The following is a 20,142-nucleotide window of genomic DNA, read 5'->3' on the forward strand; positions in this document are numbered from 1 at the left end:
GAAATTGGTGAAAATCGGGGTGAACGAGTACGAGTGAGAAAGTGGCGCGCAAGAGGTGGTATGTATTTTTATTTTTCGCGTGCATCATATCAGTATCAACGACCATACATTCTTGAACAATACTTATGGATTTTTGCAATTGTTTCGAGGCTCGTTGTCTCTATTTCTATCTCTCTCTCTCACTCTCATACTGTGCTTTTGTTGGCCAGCTCAACAACTGAACATTCACAAGTTGAAATACCGAAAAGAGCAGTCGATGCGCCACGAATAATAAAGAAAAGGCTGCCAGTTGGAAAAATCGAGATACGAGAAAAAACAAAAGAGCATCACACACGCATACATGATGTGAACAGTATGAGCGAGCGAAGTGAACAAAGCAACAACAAAGAGACAGAGGAAAGATTGAGGGAGAGAGAGAGAGAAAGGGAGCGAAAAAAGCGCAAGAAAATAAATAAATAAAATAACGAGAATAACTACGAAACACGACGATGGAGTCGAAAAGGAGAAGAGCGCTCTGGTGTTTTCTACTTTGTATTTAGCACTACCACAATCACCGCCACATCGTCTGCATTCAAGCGAAATGTACAGTGGCATGTATTGCTATTCACGTCACTTACATTTTTTGAGTCGTTTTGTATTGTTGTGTCCATGTCCATGGTACGAAAGGAGAAAGAGAAAGCACTAACACACTCTCTCTCTCGCATTGTGTACGATATATGGAATTGTAATTTCACTGTTTTCTCCTGTTTATGTGAATGTCTAAAATAAGCGCTAGACACAAACGCAAGCCAGAACAACGAACGACACATCAACCGAACGAAGCAACAACATAAATCTATTTCAACCGAATGTACACAATTATATCCATTTTGGCCATAAAATGTTGAGATTTTATGAGAGCTTTCGTTTTGTTTCCACTTTTTTATACGCTCGTTTACTCTGTACCTCCTCCCCGTTCATTGGCTTCCTTTATCACATGTATTTTGAAGGGAAATTCTTAATATTTTCGTGATTTTGTCAGTGCATTTTCTTTTTCTGCTGCGTTATACGCTTTTTTGTGTATTCGGTTCTTTATTGTTGTTTATGCTCGCAATCCTGTGTAACGACATGCCGCGCGATTATATTCTTCATTTTTGGTTTTGTGTTCACGCAACGACTTTATTTCGGAATAATAAAAACACAAAATATTAGCGACAAAACGAAATACAACGGAGAAATCCTTACAAATAAGAATAAAATAAATACAAATTGGAGAGCTTTTCAAGCGGGAGCTGCACACGCGACCATTCCATTATAACAACAAGAGCAGCAGCAACTAAACGAAGTGTACGAAGAAAAAACGCTGCCCGAACGGAACGACTGGGAATGAACATGCTGGACTTGAAGTGCTTGTTCACAAGAGTATTTCTGCATTCACCTTACAAATTTTCTATGCTTGAAAGAACAAAAGCGACTGACTGCCGACAAATGCTTACACTTAAGCCTACGTTTGGTATAACTCTCTAGTAACAATAAGTTTCCAGTGTGGTATTTCCTTTTAATTTTTCCCATTTTAGTTCTTATTTTTATAAAGATATTTTCTATATTTATTTCTTGTTTTTTTTTTGTTTGTTTGTTGCGTTCAAAGTTTTTTTTTCATTTTTTTTTACTTCAGTATTAGGATACACAAAATATCATCAATTTTTTTTTATTATTATTAATGATAATAGTCAGTAATATTAATTGTAGCTTTAGGTCTAGGTAGTCTACAGTTTTTTTTTTGGGAATTGGTTTTTGTTCAGGTCTTTACGTATGTACAAATTTTTATTCGCTTGTGTTTGTATAGCGGAATCACATGCTTCGGGGTGTCCGGGTGTTCAACCGGAATGACAATTCACTGTTCCGGTTCGATCTTGATTTTCTTTCCGCTCTTTTTATCGCTTTGTTTTCGATCATCCGATCGAGTCTTATTTAGTCTGTTTCCTCCTTTTTTTATTCTTTCATTCCTGCTCTATTCTGTAGTCAATTTTCATTTGTTTATGTGCTATTGTTTGGATTTATTTTCTGTGCGTTTTACCTTTTGCATTGTCCGGTATCGCAGTCGTTGATATTGTGTTGGCCGAGCTTAGGCTGTTGCTGTTGCTGCTCCGGCTAGCGTTGTTTTCTCCATTCGGGGGTGGTGCGGTATATGGTAGGGCACAATTTGTTCGCTTTGAAATCATCATGTGGCTCGATTTTACTGCAATCCATTCATTGCGTGATGCATCAAACCACGTTAAGCCCAAATTGTACCGACCATTCAAATTAGCATGTTGACAATGCGAAAACCACCAGCCGCCCTCATAATTGCCAGCACAATGCGTATTCGATATGTCTCGGTCAACATCGATTGCCGAAAATTGCATGTCATTCTGATATTGGAATGCATCCGATGCATTACCACTGTAACCTGATATGCTTAAGCGATATCCATCTTCGCGTGTCGCCACATTGAATGTACTATAAATCGCTTCCCAAGTATTATCATAAATATCTTGCATAATTATTTTTAAACTTGTGCAATTGTCAGCGGTCAAATGATTCAATATCGTGTTGCCAATCCAATATTCGCCGGATGGCGTACCAAAACCTGTGAAATGCAAATCAAACGTAACATAAACAATATGGGACAACGGTTCTTTTATAAATTTCTACTGTACGCTGTCAATTTTATATTTTGGCCTATTGAAACCAACCAAGCAATGCAAAAGTATTGTCTGGCGTTTTACTGCAGAGACTAACCATATACCATAAGAGAGAAAAAGTACGAGCAATACACAAATGCATTTTTTCATCGCTTCTTACCTTGGCTGTATTCATCCCATGATCGATTGAAATCGACACTTCCGTCATTTCGCCGTTGAATCGTTGTCCATTGATTCACGCAATTCGCCAAAATTGGATGTTGTTGGCCACCAGGTGCAATCATAAATAGACCCGTTGAATTCTGCTCGATTTGCGAACAATCTGATGGTAATTTATTAATAATCGATTCGTATTGATGCTCAACCGTTTCCAATTGTTTCACTAATTTCGATGCCATCTGAATCTCGCCAATTACATTTTGCTGTGGGCTTTTTGATTTCGAATCCGATTCAATCTAATTTGTGTGTGTGCAAATGGGGAAAAAAACACGTAATGTAAATAGCATGTCGGAATAGAAATGTTGCAAATAAAAATTTGATAGCTATGCGTTTATCGATTAGAGAGAAAAATACAATATATTTGAAGTCGATTCAATGAAACTAACCTTTTCGATGCGTTTGTGGAACATGTGACGATGGGCAAAAGCTCCGGCACGTACTTTTGTGAAATTGTGCTTCAAATCATTTACGGTTTGTTCCAATTGTTTGATTACATCACGATCGTCCTGCAAAGCGCTGACACTTACAGCCAAAGCTTGAATGCTTTTCGCTGCATTTTGCCCTTCTTCGCGCAATAACGCGTATTCCGATGCAACTTGAGCTGCATTGAATTCAACCTTCGAAATTTCACGTTTAATGTCAGGAATTGTTTTGTCAAATTTATTTTGAATGCCTTCAATATCCTCGAGCAGTTCGAGCATCGAACCGTGCAATCGATCCAAACTTGCCACCTGACGGCTCATATTGAAATTAGCGTTGGCTAGGCGTTTTTGTTCGTTTTCCAAATTGTGTAATCGTTCGCCGATATGGTGATGCTGTAATTCATTCAATTGGCGTTTCATAGCTTTTTGCACCACATCCAAATCATGTAAATGCTGTCGAATGAAACGTCGATGGCGCAGACGATGATCTGCTTCAGGCTTTACATAATCTATAGTTCCCGGTGCTTTTTGATTCTGAAAATGGATACAAATAAAAAAAACATGAAATCAAATTCACTTTTTTAAAAGGTGAAAACGCTCATTAAACGCACAACAACATCAACAACAACCAAAAAAACAAAGGTTCAAATGGAACAATAATATGTTTACAAACATAATAAATTAGACGTAATCATAATAATAAAATCATTGTATTTTCTTGCATTTTTGTGGCTTTGAATATTTTGTTTGATTTGATTCGATACATGATTTTTCCGTTTTTACATTGTTCACCGGCCGATTTTGATTTGAGTGGTTTTTGGTTTTTTTCCATATTTTTTTTCGACAGTGCAATATCACATCACATTTACACAATCAGAAAAAACAATCGAACAATTTACTGACACGCAAACTAATAAATTATTTAAGAGACTCTCTCTCGCTATTGTTAGCCTATTATAACTACCTATGAATTAATGAGCGATTTGTGCACTGCGGTTTTGTCCGCTTCGCTTTCAACAACAACAGAGGCGTCGATGACGATGATGACGATGATGATGACAAGATTGGCAAAAGTAGGTAGCGGGAGCGGCATTGGCATGACGATTGTATGGCATTTTAAACGAAAATATCAAGTCAATTCAATATCGTTTTTCGAGCCATAATAAATGGCCTGTGCGAGTGTTGGTTGTAGGCTAAAGCTTAAAAAGTGATTTGTAAACTATATGGTTGAAGTTTTGTATAGCAAGCTATTGCTGCGTCGCATGCCGAATAATGTGAAAGCTCATTTTCAAATCGTAAAACACAAACATTCATATGCATCCTCGCATCGCTGTAATATACAATCATTAGCCATATTCAAACCCATACAAATACCGGTTGTTGTTGCTGTGGTGTTGCCAAGGCTCGAGACTTATTCAAATTCATCACACACAAACACACACACACACACGTTCACAACTGCCACATATTTATTCGTGAATGAAATTTATTTACCATCTGAACTTTGTTTTTTTTCCATTCCGTTTAGTTGTGTTCATTTTGAGTCAAAGAATGAGCGTGGCTCGGCTTTTTTTTTTCATTTTGGTTCTTGTAATCGTGGCGTTCGTGTTCGTAGCTCCTTTTTTGACTCACAAAACACATTCGTTTGCCGTTTGCACGCTCATCGTTAAGATTTCGGTATGGCGATAAATTATTTCAAAAGTCTATTTCTACTCTTTACCGTGCGTAAACATCGCGTACACTATATTTAATGGAAACATGGAACGAAATGGAATACAGATGACGAAGATATACAGATAAAAAAAAAACATTCTTTTTCACATTTGTGATTAACCAAAAGTAAGCGAGCATTCATGCGAGGAGAGTGATATTCGAGTGCCCGTACTGCGCGCGCTTTTCCCTCAATTTTTAATAAATTATAGAATAGCACAATTTCACGCTCATTTGCTCAATTTAACATTCACTTGTCAAATTGATACGCATTTCGATTTTCAAACGCTTAATTTTTCGGTAATATTAAATATTCAATGTTCATCGTTTATCATCATCCTTCGGATAAACTTTATTCAATCAAACCCTTGAATGTGGGACGTTTTATTCGTGACCGAACCGAAGTGCTGACTTTCACTTCAAAATTTATTAGAGGATCTAGTTTTCGTGGGAATCACCGTTTGTCAGTTGACAATTGTTGATGTCGAGACAGTTAGTGTGTGTGCGTGTGTGTATGCCGAGACTCGATGTGTATGTCAAATTATCGGAGAAGCACTTTGATTGTTGACTGTCGTGAAATGGTATCACTTAACTTGTTATTCCATTTGAAAATGACGCATCGCACTCTTCGGGTGGAAGTTGTTTCAATTTATTTGTTTGCATTGACTGTAAGAGCGTGTGATAGATAGATAGAGAGAAGGGAGAGAAAGAGATAATTATTGGATGGCGACACTGCTAAATCATTTGATTGACGTGTATCAGTATGCCCGTTTTGAATTACTATCCAATTTGTTTTAAAATGGAAAATTGGTCTTGCCACTCGCAATTTTGAACTGTCTGGTTTGGTTGTGGTTCATTTTTCGAAATGTTTACTCAGGCATGGAGAATGGAAAAGGGACAATGCAAGAGAATTTGCACGCATATGCAATTTTCAGTATCAATTTTATTTGGTCAAATTTGCTATTTTCAAATGACATTTGAAGATTCTAATTTATTGTTTCTACCATCTTTTTGAGTGTAATGTGTAGAATGATGTATATGACGCAAATGCGATACACACACAAACGGAAGAAGACATTGGAGCAAACTCAAAACCTAAATCAATATGGTTTTGTTATCATTTTCCAATCGTTTTATAGCGGCTCACCAGTACCAAACCGATGCCGCACCAAGATATACCGGTTGATAAATGATGTATAGGCCTGATGATGTTATTAAGTTCGAAATGTTTTGATTCACTTTCAACACCATCCATTTCACTTCAAGTGTTTGATTATGGAAAATGCGTGTATCGTGCATATACGAAACGGCCATTATTTTGATATTTGAATGGTGTCTGTTCACATCTCGATGTGTCTCATGCGACATCGCATAAGGGCATTTTTAACATCCGTTTAACAAGTAGAACTCAAGTTCCAAGATAAAATCCAATCTATTCGAAAAAGCATATATTGTGTATGTGTATATGATTGGAAAAGAACTCTTTTTGGAAACTCCAGTTGCTCTCTCTTTTTTTACGCTGTAATTCCATCGTAAACATTTCGAATAATAAAAATCATTCCAATCCATATCGAAATGGCAACGGAGAATGGAAGCGACATAACAGTGAGCAACAGACGGAAAAATATGCATAATTTCATAGCTTGTGTAGATAAAATCGTTCGAATATGCCATCATTCATTGCGATTGACCCGCTTTTTATGTATTATACATTCCGTTCGATTCCTCCCTCACTGTTTCTCATATGAATTCTCAATCATATGGTCAAATATATATTACATGCCTTGATCGCGCATCGATTTAATGGTCTCTATCTCGAATTCTTGAAGTATTCACATTTCGCTTTTTCTTTCTGGAGATCTACATATTGGTCTCGAAAAACAATCGATGAAAATCAACTCGTAGGAATAAATGGAATAATATCGACAGAATAAAAAGCAAAATATAATCCAAATCACGATAAGAAAAGGTTCGGTCATCAGGAAAAACGCAAACTAACAAGGGATGGCAAACGAAAAAATATTGGCTCTTTTAAGTTGCTATCAGGACACAATATGTACATATAGTATATGTAAATGTGATCGTTTACTGTCCTTTCATTTGAGACAAAAAAACCGGGAAGCATCAAAGGAACTCGGTTTACCGAAGCATAGGTAAATGGCTATCGCGACAGTGGACAGTGCGCACCTTGAGATAAATGTTTTTTCAGATGTCCTCTCGAACAAAAACCGACCAAAGAGAATAATACGTCGATTTTTTTCATCTCAAACTTCAGATCCAATCATGAATAAGAAATGATCTCATTCAAATTCATATTGACCATTCCCCATGAACTCTTTTCGTCTGCTGAGTTTTTTCCCCGTTTAGTTTGTTTTTTTTTTTTATTCTTTTTTTGCATCGATTTGAATTTTTTCGTTGATAACAATGTACATCTCCTACTGACGATTTATTAAGATGAATCATCAGGCGCATTTTCTTGAGAGTATTTTTCAAAATATATTGGTGAAATTTTCGGTGGGTTTCACATATTTTGTTAGTAGGGATATGATGCCACTTGATGTGCCAATATAATAAGAGAATATATTCTCAATCGAAACGAGAGACAAAAATAATATGAATACCGGTCATTGAGTTGTGGAAAAACCTTGTGAAATCGTTAGCTATTTTCATGAATTTTGAGTCCGTGCTTTTTGTCGTCATTGATTGCGAAATATCATACTGTTTGATGATTTCGTAGCCTGGTGTTTGGTTTTGGCTGGCTGTGTTTTGGGGTGTTCGGTTTAACCTACGACTAGTGGTAGTGGCTTCGATGTGTGCAATTCCGTTGTGCTTCTCCTGGTTTATTGGTTGGTTGCTTTAAATACGTGTTTAAATTTAAATTCAACACGCTTCATAAAATATGTACGTGCATTAGTGCCATTCGGGGGGAGGGGAGGGGAAACGTTTCAAGTTTGGTGCATATGACGTTCTTTTGACGCGGCAATTGACTAACTTTAAAAATGCACAATTTCGTAAAACTGGGCGATTTTACGATGTGTTAAAGTTGGGCCTTCAGAACTTTGTTCTCACTATTCGGATTTTTTTTTTGCAACGCGCTAAAAATGGCTAACTATGACGCCACCATATGGAAAATTATTTACCAATCTCATGCATGTATTTTTAAATTAGAGTAAATTGCGACGACTGCCAATACCATGTATGTTTTGATGTGTGTGAGGTGGCGCACACAAATGCTATTGGTTTTGAGTGTTGAGAACGAGAGGCAAGCATGAAATGAACCAACACTAAATGACACATTGAATGTGTAGAGCGCATAAAGCCTTCGCAAAGTGCTTAGAAAATGGGTTATTGTACGACGATAAATATATGGAAATTGACTGTTTTCTGGCTTGCACGCTTGACACATAAATCAATAATAAGCTTTTGAAAATCTGCGCTTAATTAAATGCCAGCAAAAATTAAAATAAGGAGAAAAGACAGAAAAAAGCTCACATAACATTATTCTGCCGTCATATAAAATTCATGGGAAAGAGTAAATAAACGCATGCATTTTGGTAAAAAACATAGAAGCATTTTGATTGAACGACAAGACTAATAGCTGTTCACTTTTCCATTGAACATGGCGATTCTTTTATGTTGGCTGATGCACATGACGGTTTTATAAAACCCGCCAACCAAATATATCAAATGTGGAATTTGCCGCAAGTAGAAAATATTGCCATAAAAAGCAGAAATCCGGTAACCATGAGCAACACAAAATGCAACCAGCGCACTCACAAAATGAATATAGACGACATTACGTGTGATGCATCCATTTTTGCAAGTGATTCATTCGGTTGCTCTTCGATCACAGCGACTTTTTGCTCGTATCCACGCTCTCACTTCCTCTATCCGTCTCTCTCTCTCTCTCTCCCTCGTAGCAAACGAATATCCTGAATTAATCGTACACTTCCGACCAAGGCTGTGAAAATTTTATAGCATGCGAAAGTGCGGAGAAAGCTCACTTTTTTCCCAGGATGGCGAATAAAACTGCGTTCTAATGATGGACAAGCGCAGCACGAATAAAAAAAGACAAACGGCGTCCAATGTGTTAGCAAGCGAACACATAAAAGCACAGTGACAAGCATTTTTTTCATTTATTTTATGCTTTTTTTCTGCATAAACCGAGAGGATCAACGAAACAAGATGTAGACACAGAAGAACAAAATGTAAACAGAGCAGAGCCAGCTCACGAAAAACATAAATAGCCCTCCTATGGCACATTTACAATGGTTTGGCTTATCAGGTATGATTGCGTAATGCCTTTTTTCCCCTAATTTTACACTATTTTGCTTGACGTGATGCTGATGACGAGGATAAATTTTATTTCTACCGTTTCATGACAAGAACTGCTTGTCAATCCCACCGCCTAAAATTAGTTAATGTAGTGTGTTCTGTACTTGTTTTTTTATAGCTTCTCGATGTGAGATCAATGGATGCTTGATTTTAAAATGCTTACCAGTTCTTCTAACTACAACAACATCATCGACAAAAATCAACTTTGCTGGAACAATAGAGCGAAGATGCAAAATTACTTTGTACTTTATATATGACTTCGTTAAGTTTTCCACTTTGGGGTTTTCAGTTGATGTCATTTAAAAATTACTTTGAGTTGAATCGAATTGGAAAAAAAGCAATAGCGAAACCGTTCCTGTGGTAAAAGTTTTCTCTATGTGTACATGTATCATTGGCATTTTGAAAATAAAGACCGCAGCTGTAGTGTAGAAATCAGACTATCAACTTTAACTGCGCCATCTATGGTCATCGTATGAAATAACGACACTCAAAAACTGAAATTTCGAGTACGTTGGGTCCCCAAGCATTGAAATTGGACAAACAACACTCTGACGTTAAATGTTATTGTTAGTGTTCAGTTACAGTGTGTCTAAGGGGACCGCTCCACTACTATCACATAGAGGCGCTGTTACAAAATTGTACACAATATCCGAGTCACAACTTAAAACCTAGTTGGTTGAAATGCAAAAGCTCGACAGAGAGACATAGAAAGGAAAAGAAAGGAGCGCAAAGCGTCTAGTGCAAATAAATTTGATAAGAATACCTCTGTCGCTCAGACATGCTTCCCATTTGATTTTCATATATTTACTTTGTTTGCATACAAAAAATAACTGACTCTGTATAATGGACTTTCAAGTTCGGCACTAAAATACAAAAATCAGATCAAAACCAAAGAGCAGGCACAAGGAGAAAAGCAAATAAATGACTCGAGTTAAAAGGATCGCATTCTTTTCGGAATTTCCAATGTTGTTATTTGCGTCTGTTGTTGTTGTTGCTGCTGTTGCTACTACTACTGCACACCATTCAAATACACCAAATAACTTATCGCCAAATATAATAATAGTTCGAAAGTTGAGTATTGTCGTCCCCGTCGGATTGGATTCGGTATACTGAACCATTATACATATAATATGAAAGGGATTTCACATAAGGCGATAGCATGAATGAAAATGCGGCAGAAAAAATTAGCAAAAGCCTTTAATGTTTCAAACGCTTCCGATTGATGGCGCTGTCAGAAGCTCTCTGAAGCACATTAGAAGTGGTGAATGTGATTATGACAGATAATATTTGTGTTTACGTTTAGAAACTTTGAGTGTCAAAGTAGAGAATGTTCTGTCAATATAAACCAAAATATCAACATGGCGGGCTAAAATGCTGTCATGGCGGATATCTTTCTCATTAAACTACACATGAAAATATCTCAAAAATGGCTGGGAAAATCTGCAAAATGGACCGTGGTGTCACTCCCTAGAGGGAGTGTAGACACCCGGCTGGTTTGATGGCCCAAAGTTCAAATCCCGTGGATTTGAGCTCCTCCATGGGTTCTCGGGATTCGGCCTGATCCCAGCACTTGCCCTGTGGTGAAATTCCATACAAAACATGAGTGTGACTTGTAAAGATGGTCACAGGAAAGGAAAAGCTGGGAATCAGACCAAATCCTGAGAACCCATGGATCAGCCCGAATCTACTGGATTTGATTTTTGGGCCATCAAACCAGCCAGGTGTCTGCACTCCCTATAGGGAGTGACACCACGGTCCATTTTGCCGATTTTCCCAGCCGATTTTCCCAGCCGATTTTCCCAGCCGTTTTCGAGATATTTCGATATGTTAATATGTATTGGTTTTAATTTACCACTTAAGAGGTGAGTTTGGATAAATTAGCAGAAAAGCGTATTAAAGTTCGAAATAATCCATCATTCTAAGATATTTTCACTAGAGGCGCTCTTACAAAAATCTATCCATTTAGCCTCCATAAGAAGCAATGTATTTTTGGTTCAAGCTATCGAATTACGGGATTTCAAATTGAAAATCAGTCATCATTATGTAAATTGCAATGGTCACATATAGAAGTGATACGTGGGCACTGAGCATATACAGTTGAAAAAATCCAGCTTCTCGTTCATTAGAAATTCTTTCGTAAAGAAAAAAAAAAGCCTGTTCGACATATCGGACCAATACACATTATCTCGTGTTAAATAAATATTTTTTTTCGTTGCTTCGAAAAATGTCGTCCATTCTTTTTCTCGATGAATATTCAAACAGCACAAAAATACTTTGGGTTTTTATATAAAAAGAGTGTATTTGAAATGACTTTGGCATGAAGCACTTTCCAAACAAACCCTTTCACAAAAAGTATTTCTTTTAAACTAAAAACAAATGAAATAACTGAAATGTCGGCTATGTTTAACAAACTGCTTTTCCTTCCTATTTTCCGCTTGCCACAATACAGTTTTCAGATGAAATTCCTATATACGCATATAGCACATGTATTCAAAGTATGGAAACGTTCGTAATTTTCAGTAAATTTTAAGAGATAAATTAAACATTCTTTTGTGATGGACAAAAAATGATTTCGATTTTTTTTCCGGCGAATTGTTTGAATTCTAGTTCAAAATCGAATTTCTACACAAATATTTGGCACTTCGTTTTGGTTTCCCGTTCATGAACTAAGATGTCTCTCCTCAATAAGGGACTCTCATATTATCAAAAGCTCTTTTTTAGTTTCCTTTATGGGAATTGCTAGACTGCTACCATCGTTTCAACATTAATGTTTACTTTTCTAGGATATTTTTGCAATTTGTATTCACTTTCATTCATTCATTGTTTTTTTTCCTTCGTAATTCACTCACTCTTTGACTGGTATCGTAATCAGATTTCTCTTTATCGAACAATTTTCTCTCTCATGGAATTTGATGCTGTTTGGTATTTTTACGCAAGAGTATTTTCCACAGTTTCTTTTCAATTTTCACAAGCAAGCAATGAATGCAATGCCATCATCATCATCGTCGTTGTTGTTGTTTTTTCTTCTTCTTTGTACTTTACTACGGGCTACAGAATAAATGCGATCGTTTTGGATGGCATCCAGCTCTTGTATTTCTGGCTTTCAATAATGCTGATGTGGGCAATGGCAATGGCAATGCGATGTGTCGGAAGAAGTGAACCATAGGAAATGAACGCACGTAAAATATTCAAAATATCACCATCAATTGTAATGTCATTGTCAAATCGGGAATGTGGCTTCTTGAGATTCTTATGCGGTTGTGTATGCAATGAGAATGATGCTATTGAAAGAGTAACACGTTGTCATTTACATAAACTTATCCAGTCGAAACACATTTCTAGTGTGCCGAGGCGTACAATGTGCGGCAACCGATTGAATCGAATAGGGAAGACGAAAAAAACACATAGCAGGCACTCAGAGATGCGAAACAAGAATCAAAGAGGATGAGAGTGAAAGAAATGGAGAGAGAGAGAGAGAAAGAGAGAGAGAGAGAGAGAGAGAGAGAGAGAGATAGAGAGCGAATAATAATAATAATGCCACATTAAAATCTTATCACGTCGTTTTGATCAAAGATGCGAACATGGTGATGGTGAAACATGGAAAGGAAATAAGAAAAATTGTTTCCCATTCATACATGTCGTTGTTGTTGCTGCTGCAGCAGCCGCCTCTGTCGTCGTGTTGATTGTTACTGTACAACATTATTGGTAGCTCAATCCCTTAACGCCTCATCATCATGTTTACTTCACTTGACATTTGATTTTTACAAGCCACAAACTAGCAGCTAACACGCACAGCTTTAACTATTGAAACGAATTCGAATAAATGTTATGGTGAAAATGGGAAGTCACAATTGTGCAAAGAATGCGGACGGGTGCGCACACCACACCGCACCAAAATCAAAACTCACTCCAACTCCTTATACATTTTCAATACATTTTCAAATGAATGTTTCACTTTGTCGCTTTCATCGTCAACGGACACAGTTAACGTTCAATTTGTGTGGATAATCGGAACACTTCAATACATTGTGCACAGAAAGGAGCCGAAAAAAGTCAAATCGAGAAGACATCGATCGCCATATACAACATGTACATGTTAAACCTCAACCGATTCTTAAGGTTTGATAAAGTTCACGAAAAAATGCATGAAAAACCGTTTTGGGTATAGCTCCAAATTTTAGATTGTATGTGATTTACCCTTTCATAAATAAACTGAGTGTATGTGAGTGATTTTTATGTGGTTTTTGATTTACAAGTAAAAGTCGGTGAATGAAACCGACACATTTACCATCGACTCAGGGCAAAATATTGTGAAATCAAGCCACAAAATATCGATTGTATATGTACATTTTAGCTAGGGGGTAAGAACACAGGCGTTTGTGACGAATCCGTACGAATATTTGTGAATTCGTGTGATTGTGTATACGAGACATTCGCAGCGCAGTGAGTGTACACTGTACAACAACAATAACAAAGCCACGAACGCATGAATATATGCGAATCTATGTGAATCTCACAACTTGTTCCTAGCCCCTAGCATTTTAGCTACTGCTACACAGTTTGCTATTGCGATATTTTTGAGCATTTCATAATTTTTATCCATGTCAAGTGAGACACACAGAAATCAAATCAACATGTCATTATTTCTTACAGGTTTTTCTTTTTTCCTCTTCTCATTCGTTCCTTTATCCTTCGGTCCAGAGTTTTCATGCTTGGATTCGATCGAAGAAAATCTTTTGATTGATATTCGTAAGAAGGCACTTTGACGATTAGCCAATTTCTGTCTGCCTAACACACATTATTCAAAATGTGAATTCCATTTGCCACAAACGAAATTGCATGAGTGGTGAATGTGGCATATAAACACGAAATCAAAAGAAACCTGACATGGCTGGGGTGCTTTGTGTATGGTTTGCCCAATTCCATGAAATTGACATGAATATTTCTCGATTTTGACCTGTGAGCTCGACAGCCCGACAGCCCGACAACCTCACAGCGCGCTCACACAACATATCTCAATAGTATATACACCGCAATGTCGTCAAATGACGTGCAATTTCTTAGGGTGGTTTATGTTCCGTTTCTCCTGCGTAATACAATCGTTGTTATGTTGCCAATAATTTCAGCAACAATAAAAACAATAAAACGTAACGAGTCAACGAGGTACAATAAGGGAAAACCAAACAATGAAACAAATGAAAGACGCGCACATTTGCTGCTCTCATATCACCAAAAAAAGGTCGTAGGACCTAAAACGAACTTTTCTACACACAGTTACGCACTGTAGATCAAGTCACGCACAAACGAGATGTGAGGATTTTTTTCAGTAGGTGTGTAACATGATCCGTAGATTGTATGAACTGTAAACAGCAAAATCAGCCATTAAAAAAGATTTACTCATTAAGTGATCTTCGTTGGATTTTTTTTTGTTTTGGTGCCTAATAGTTTCCGTTTTTTTTCAACTGATTAACACTGTGTTTTTTTTGCATTATAAATTCAATCCAATTTTGCGCCAGAATTAGATATATTTTTTTGTTCAATAAACAACCAATTTATTAACTGGCTTAGTAAAATATGAACAATTTCTTGAAAAAAGAAGTAAATAAGCATGAGCAGTGCATTTGGATGGTCGTATATGTCTCAAAATTCAATGAGTCTCAACGAACCAAAAATTATGGCTTATTCGAGTAAGAGAATAAAAAATGGCTGGCTTTATTGTAGGATACAGACAAAGTGTATCTACATGATTCTATTACGATACTTCAACAAATACAATTCTGTGTACGAAAAAGGAAAAGGACATATCCACCCCGTCACAATGTTGAAGAACATGTTTAAAGTTAGGCAAATAAAAAAAATGTATATAAATGTCTCATTCCTACTTTGTTCTCTAAATCTTAATGAAGCTTTTCGATGGCGTTTAAGAGATAACATTCAACTTTTCAGTCTCTGTCCGAATCTCAAATCGAGTTTACTTAACATTTAACGCTAATTTGAACGTTTTGATTTTATTATGCATAGATGAAAAATTTGTTGGTCCCTCGAGCAAAAGTCGTTTCAGGCTTAGCATCAATTGACCTATAGTTTCTGTAAAAAATTTAATTAGCCAAAAAAAAAAACGTATTTTTGTTTTGAGACTGTCTTATCAATACCAGTTTATGTCAAAACAGGCAGTAAACATTACCATATTTGATTGAACAAACGGGCCGAATTTCATCTAGAGCAAAATGGTATACATGTGTGTCGTGGAAGAGGAGTGATACCTCAGAAATGTTTGCTATTGTGTGGTTTGACTGAGGAAGCGGCGTGAATACATTGTGTTTAATCTTTATATTTTGATTTGCTGCTTTTCATTCAAATTATTGATTTTTCTGTAAAAGAGATGAAATAAACACGAAGTATTTAAGCGCAACATTCGTTTTATTCCGACATAAGTATGTATCGTTGAATTACGTAAAACGTCATTTTCCTTAAATTTTCTCGCTCATTTTATAATAAATAATGATGAATCCTCGTTCTTCGATTTCATGAACGCTTCAGCTCAATCAGCATACGGTTAATGAGAGCAACCCATATTCATTTAATGCTAGATTGTCTCAATGTTGATGGGGGTTATGACAAAAAGCTCATGAGAACGTAATCACAAGATCTTAAATGATCACATGGAATTGTTGCCGTTCAAAATCGTGAAATGAAACATAATAAAAGCGAAAAACATATTGTCAACTGCTAGAAATGGTAATGCTGATTTTGAAACACAGATAAGATGATGATAAAGCACCTTCTCCAGCTGCAACATTAGCAAAACGTTCAGAGATTCGAAAAGTAAATGTGTTTCGATTCAATGTTCCTTGCTGTCGGTAGAAATGGCAGTTCAATTTGCTTTGTTCGCCTATTTTACATCTACCATGCCCTCTTCTATCTCTATACGACATTCGAAACGTTGGCGAATAGCACGAAGAACGAATCGAATGCATCTATCGATAGGTAGACAGGCCCATGTTTACCAATTTCCTTGTTTTGTCATCCTCGGCATAATCCCTCATTGCTACGATTCAATGGTCCAAAATGGAATCACAGTGTTGATTTTCAATGCTACAAATGGCGCGAACGTGAATAGTGTGAACGATTGTCGTTGCGGTTCTGGCTTCAATTCAAATGTGGCTTCTTGTTTCTCTCTCTCTCTTTCTCTCTCTCTCTCTCCCACTGCTCCGACAGTTGATGAATAATTGCTACAATGTTCATACCAAAATGGAATATTTTCAAGAGTCGTTCAAATACCAGCGACATACAACTATGGGTGGATCTGCGAGGAGAGGAAAATAATGGAACAAATCGAATAGAAATGTGCGCACAATCGGGTGAAGTGCATTTTCATGCTGTCCAAAATAATTCGCAAAAAGGTACCCTTGGGATCTGTTACCAGAGAGATCTTTGATTACACAAATTGATTGTTATCGGAAATTTGAATTCGATCACTGCTCGAGTTCAATTCATCTCAAATGTTGCATACTTGGTCGAAATCACAACACATGACTAAGACATTACTAATGCTAGTTGAATAATTATTATTTATGGCAGAAACAAATTGGAAAAATAAACATGATGTCATCATGAAAACGTGATTGTTATAGTGGAGAATGTTGTGAGTTGTCGAACGAAGAAACAAAACGAAATCATCCTGTACGAAGATTTAACAGTCAAAAGAGTATGTGAGAAAAAGATAGACAGCAAAACTGGTTGATTTAGTTGACTGGTGTGAAAAACGATGTATCGAAACGTTTGTGCAGACATTTTCGTACCCCTGCTACTGTTTGATCTCATTTTCAGCACACAAAATGACCACAGTGGTGCCGAGAGAGCATTTCACGAGCGAGATGATTATTTTTCGCTTTGCGAATTCGAACAAACAAAAATCACCGCCAGATACAACTGTGCCAAAACAAAAGAAATTATGTCCACTTCACCTTTTGCTGGATTACGCTCAATTATGTACCTAATGATAATGTGGAAGTAACACAAAGCACACACAGCAGCCACTATAACAATAATGAAATTATGGAAAATAGAATGTACTGATTGCGAGAATGTGTACTGTACGTGTACGTGTGTGAGTGGATGTGTGGTTGAGGACGAGCAAACGTGCATATTTGCTGTTCAGTGGCGTGAGGGCGACAACGATGGCAAAAACCGACTCGTTCGCAACTGAATTGTCAACACAATCTGTAAGCGCGAAAACGTATAATACGTAAGCGCGGCTACGCGATTCAGGCAAGTTGGAGCAAAGAAAATGAGTATTATTGTTATGCAAACATATCGTTGTACCGTGGTGAGTATTTCTTTTTATTTTTCTTCCTATGTTCATGCTCTTCTGTCTTCCTTTTTGTCATTTGGTCGTTTGTGCTTGCTGTGGCTTCAATTTTGTTTTATTTCACTTTATTTGCTTGGTAGGCCACTAGGGTAACCACCAGGAAAAATGGCAAATCGATATTCATAAAGTTTAAACACACAAGAAAAAAGTATTGAATTTTGTAAACTCCATGTTCTGTTAGAGCTCCGAAAAGCTATATTTTATTCAACTAAATCAATTTGCACAATCCAACTCAATATCTAACGAACTGTTAACAACTTTCGTTACAAGCATACAATTTTAAATCCCAAAATTGTTGAAATTGTTTTCTGAACCACCTTAATTTTTTACTATGTAACGCTGTAATTTTCCCTCTATTTTTGTACTTCCATCGCTCCCTCTCTCCCTGGTTCTGGGGAAGTTTTGGCGGATATTCCATGAATGCGCAGCCAAAGCAAAGTAATAATCGTAATTTGGCGGTGATTCATTCTGATACACTTCGTGCCACATGCTACTGAGTTAAATACATTGAACAGACGCGACCAAATTATAAGCACATGCATAATGAAATGCGATAAGTATAGAAAAGATGAAGCATCCAAAGCACCCAACCATGATTTCACAAAAATATGCAACAGTACCCGAAAATTAATTGAATAAATACTCCTTTTTTGTGTTTTATATTTTGTTTTACTTCTCTAAAGCTCCATTTGCTGCTAATTCCAATTTTGTTCTCCCCTAAGGCTTGAAAAATTGCAGAACGTTTGATTTAATGTAAATGGGACAATGTCTCCATTATCAGGACAATCGCAAGAAAAATAAAAAAATTAATAAATGTCGCGATTTATGCTCACAATGTGAAAGAAAAACCGAAAATTGCATTGATAATGAGCTCAAGTCAAGAGTGTTTAGCTGCACACTGTGCGCTTATCTTATTCAGTGAAGGTATCAGAATCATTTTGAAATGCTAGATGTGTGTGTGTGTGTGTGTATTCCGGGGGCAAAAAATCCGCATGACATTTATTACACATCATAAAATAAAGTTTTACTTGAACTTCAGGTGAAGCATTTGGCCTTATATATACTATATACATATATATAAGTTGCCGAAGTTCGTAAGTATCATTAAAACTCGTTCATTCCACTCGGTTGACGTAGAGTGGATGCTTCAGTTGTTAAGTAGGAAGAAATCGCACTTTGCATCTTGTCGATGTTATACTATCGACCAAACAAAATGACAAAGACGTTGCAATGGAATCAAACAATTGTCTGTCGATGGATACGTTGTTATCTTCAAGACATTCTAGAATTGGGCTACCACTGTGAGAAGCATTAAGTAGATACGATTTCAATATATTCAGCTCTCGAACACACACGAAAACTCAATCGCATTTTATCGAAGTACTTTAAACATCTTCCGACAAAACAAAAACCAGTTGAATCTTTCACCACGCATTGAACACATCGAACATTAGATAGATATTCCAATGAAATACAATCACTAGCGATGGCAAGGAATGCCAGGATGGAATGGAAGAAATTGCAAATAAAATCTGTTATAGTGAATATTTCTCTGGATGCGAACGCGCGTATTGAATATCACACATGCTATGTATCATGTGTATGTGCTTGGGAATTGCACACGCTTTCCATTCTCTATCCTCCCTTGCATTTAACCCACTCGCTCTCTTTTTCTGTCTCACTCGCTTACTTGCAACAACGTTCAAAATCCATCAAAACCATTTACAATCACATAAAGCGAATAATATTCAATTTACTTAATTTCACATGGATTTCCATCTGGTTCCATTTATCCTGTAGCTGTTTCGTTCCCAGCCATAAATAAACGAACAGACAACGAGCGCATGTATATTGTGTTGTTCATTGACAAGAATCACGATGCCAGTGTTTGTACGATGCTTTGCCTGGCGACCAGCAACAGCAAAATGATATCACTCGGTTTGCGTGATTGAATTGCGTGCATTTTGTATTAGGCAAATGCCAAAAAGAGTGAAAACGAGAGAGAAAAACGACTGTTCATTTATATGTTTATGGGTTTTGGTACATTGTGCGCGTCTGGTGCTTGTTTTTCCAAGTGATGAATATATGTTTCTGCGAATATAAATTTTGAATATAAAATATGTAGCAGAAAATATTGCGTTGTATTGTGCACATTATTTGTTATGTTTGTACGATGAATTGTCATCATGTTGGCTAACATATTAGGGCAGCTCCGGTGTTTCTTTCCTTGATATATGATAAGGATGGAAAGAGTCCCTTTTTATGTCAAACACTTGATGGTTGTGTGTGTTGTGATGAAAACGTTACACTTCGTGGATCTGTTTCGTCAGTGGAAGTTCTGTCTCACTGTGCGATTTTTTTAAAATCTAGCTGGGCCATAAATTAAGCAAAAGTCAATAAAAAGTGAAAATAGCATGCGACA

General features: G+C 36.9%; 1 protein-coding gene across 2 annotated transcripts in view; it reads right to left on the reverse strand.

Annotated features, from left to right (window-relative positions):
• Positions 1-1,301: 1,301 nt before the first annotated feature.
• The window catches only part of LOC129573916 (protein scabrous-like), a 50,094-nt gene continuing 31,253 nt past the window's right edge, over positions 1,302-20,142 (reverse strand). Inside the window, exons 3-6 of one of the 2 annotated variants that reach the window (XM_055455090.1) lie at positions 3,269-3,838; positions 2,824-3,118; positions 2,057-2,608; positions 1,302-1,995 (exon numbers count right to left, since the gene is read on the reverse strand). In XM_055455090.1, the coding sequence (XP_055311065.1) occupies positions 1,991-1,995; positions 2,057-2,608; positions 2,824-3,118; positions 3,269-3,838 (1,422 nt within the window). In that variant the 3' untranslated portion in view covers positions 1,302-1,990. Of the gene's footprint in view, positions 2,609-2,823; positions 3,119-3,268; positions 3,839-20,142 lie in introns of both variants that reach the window. The other variant, XM_055455089.1, reaches the window with a different exon arrangement.

This window comes from Sitodiplosis mosellana, unplaced genomic scaffold (genome assembly GCF_009176505.1).
Source record: "Sitodiplosis mosellana isolate CC-2019 unplaced genomic scaffold, AAFC_SMos_1.0 Smas_scaffold_6150, whole genome shotgun sequence".
NCBI lineage: Eukaryota > Metazoa > Arthropoda > Insecta > Diptera > Cecidomyiidae > Sitodiplosis > Sitodiplosis mosellana.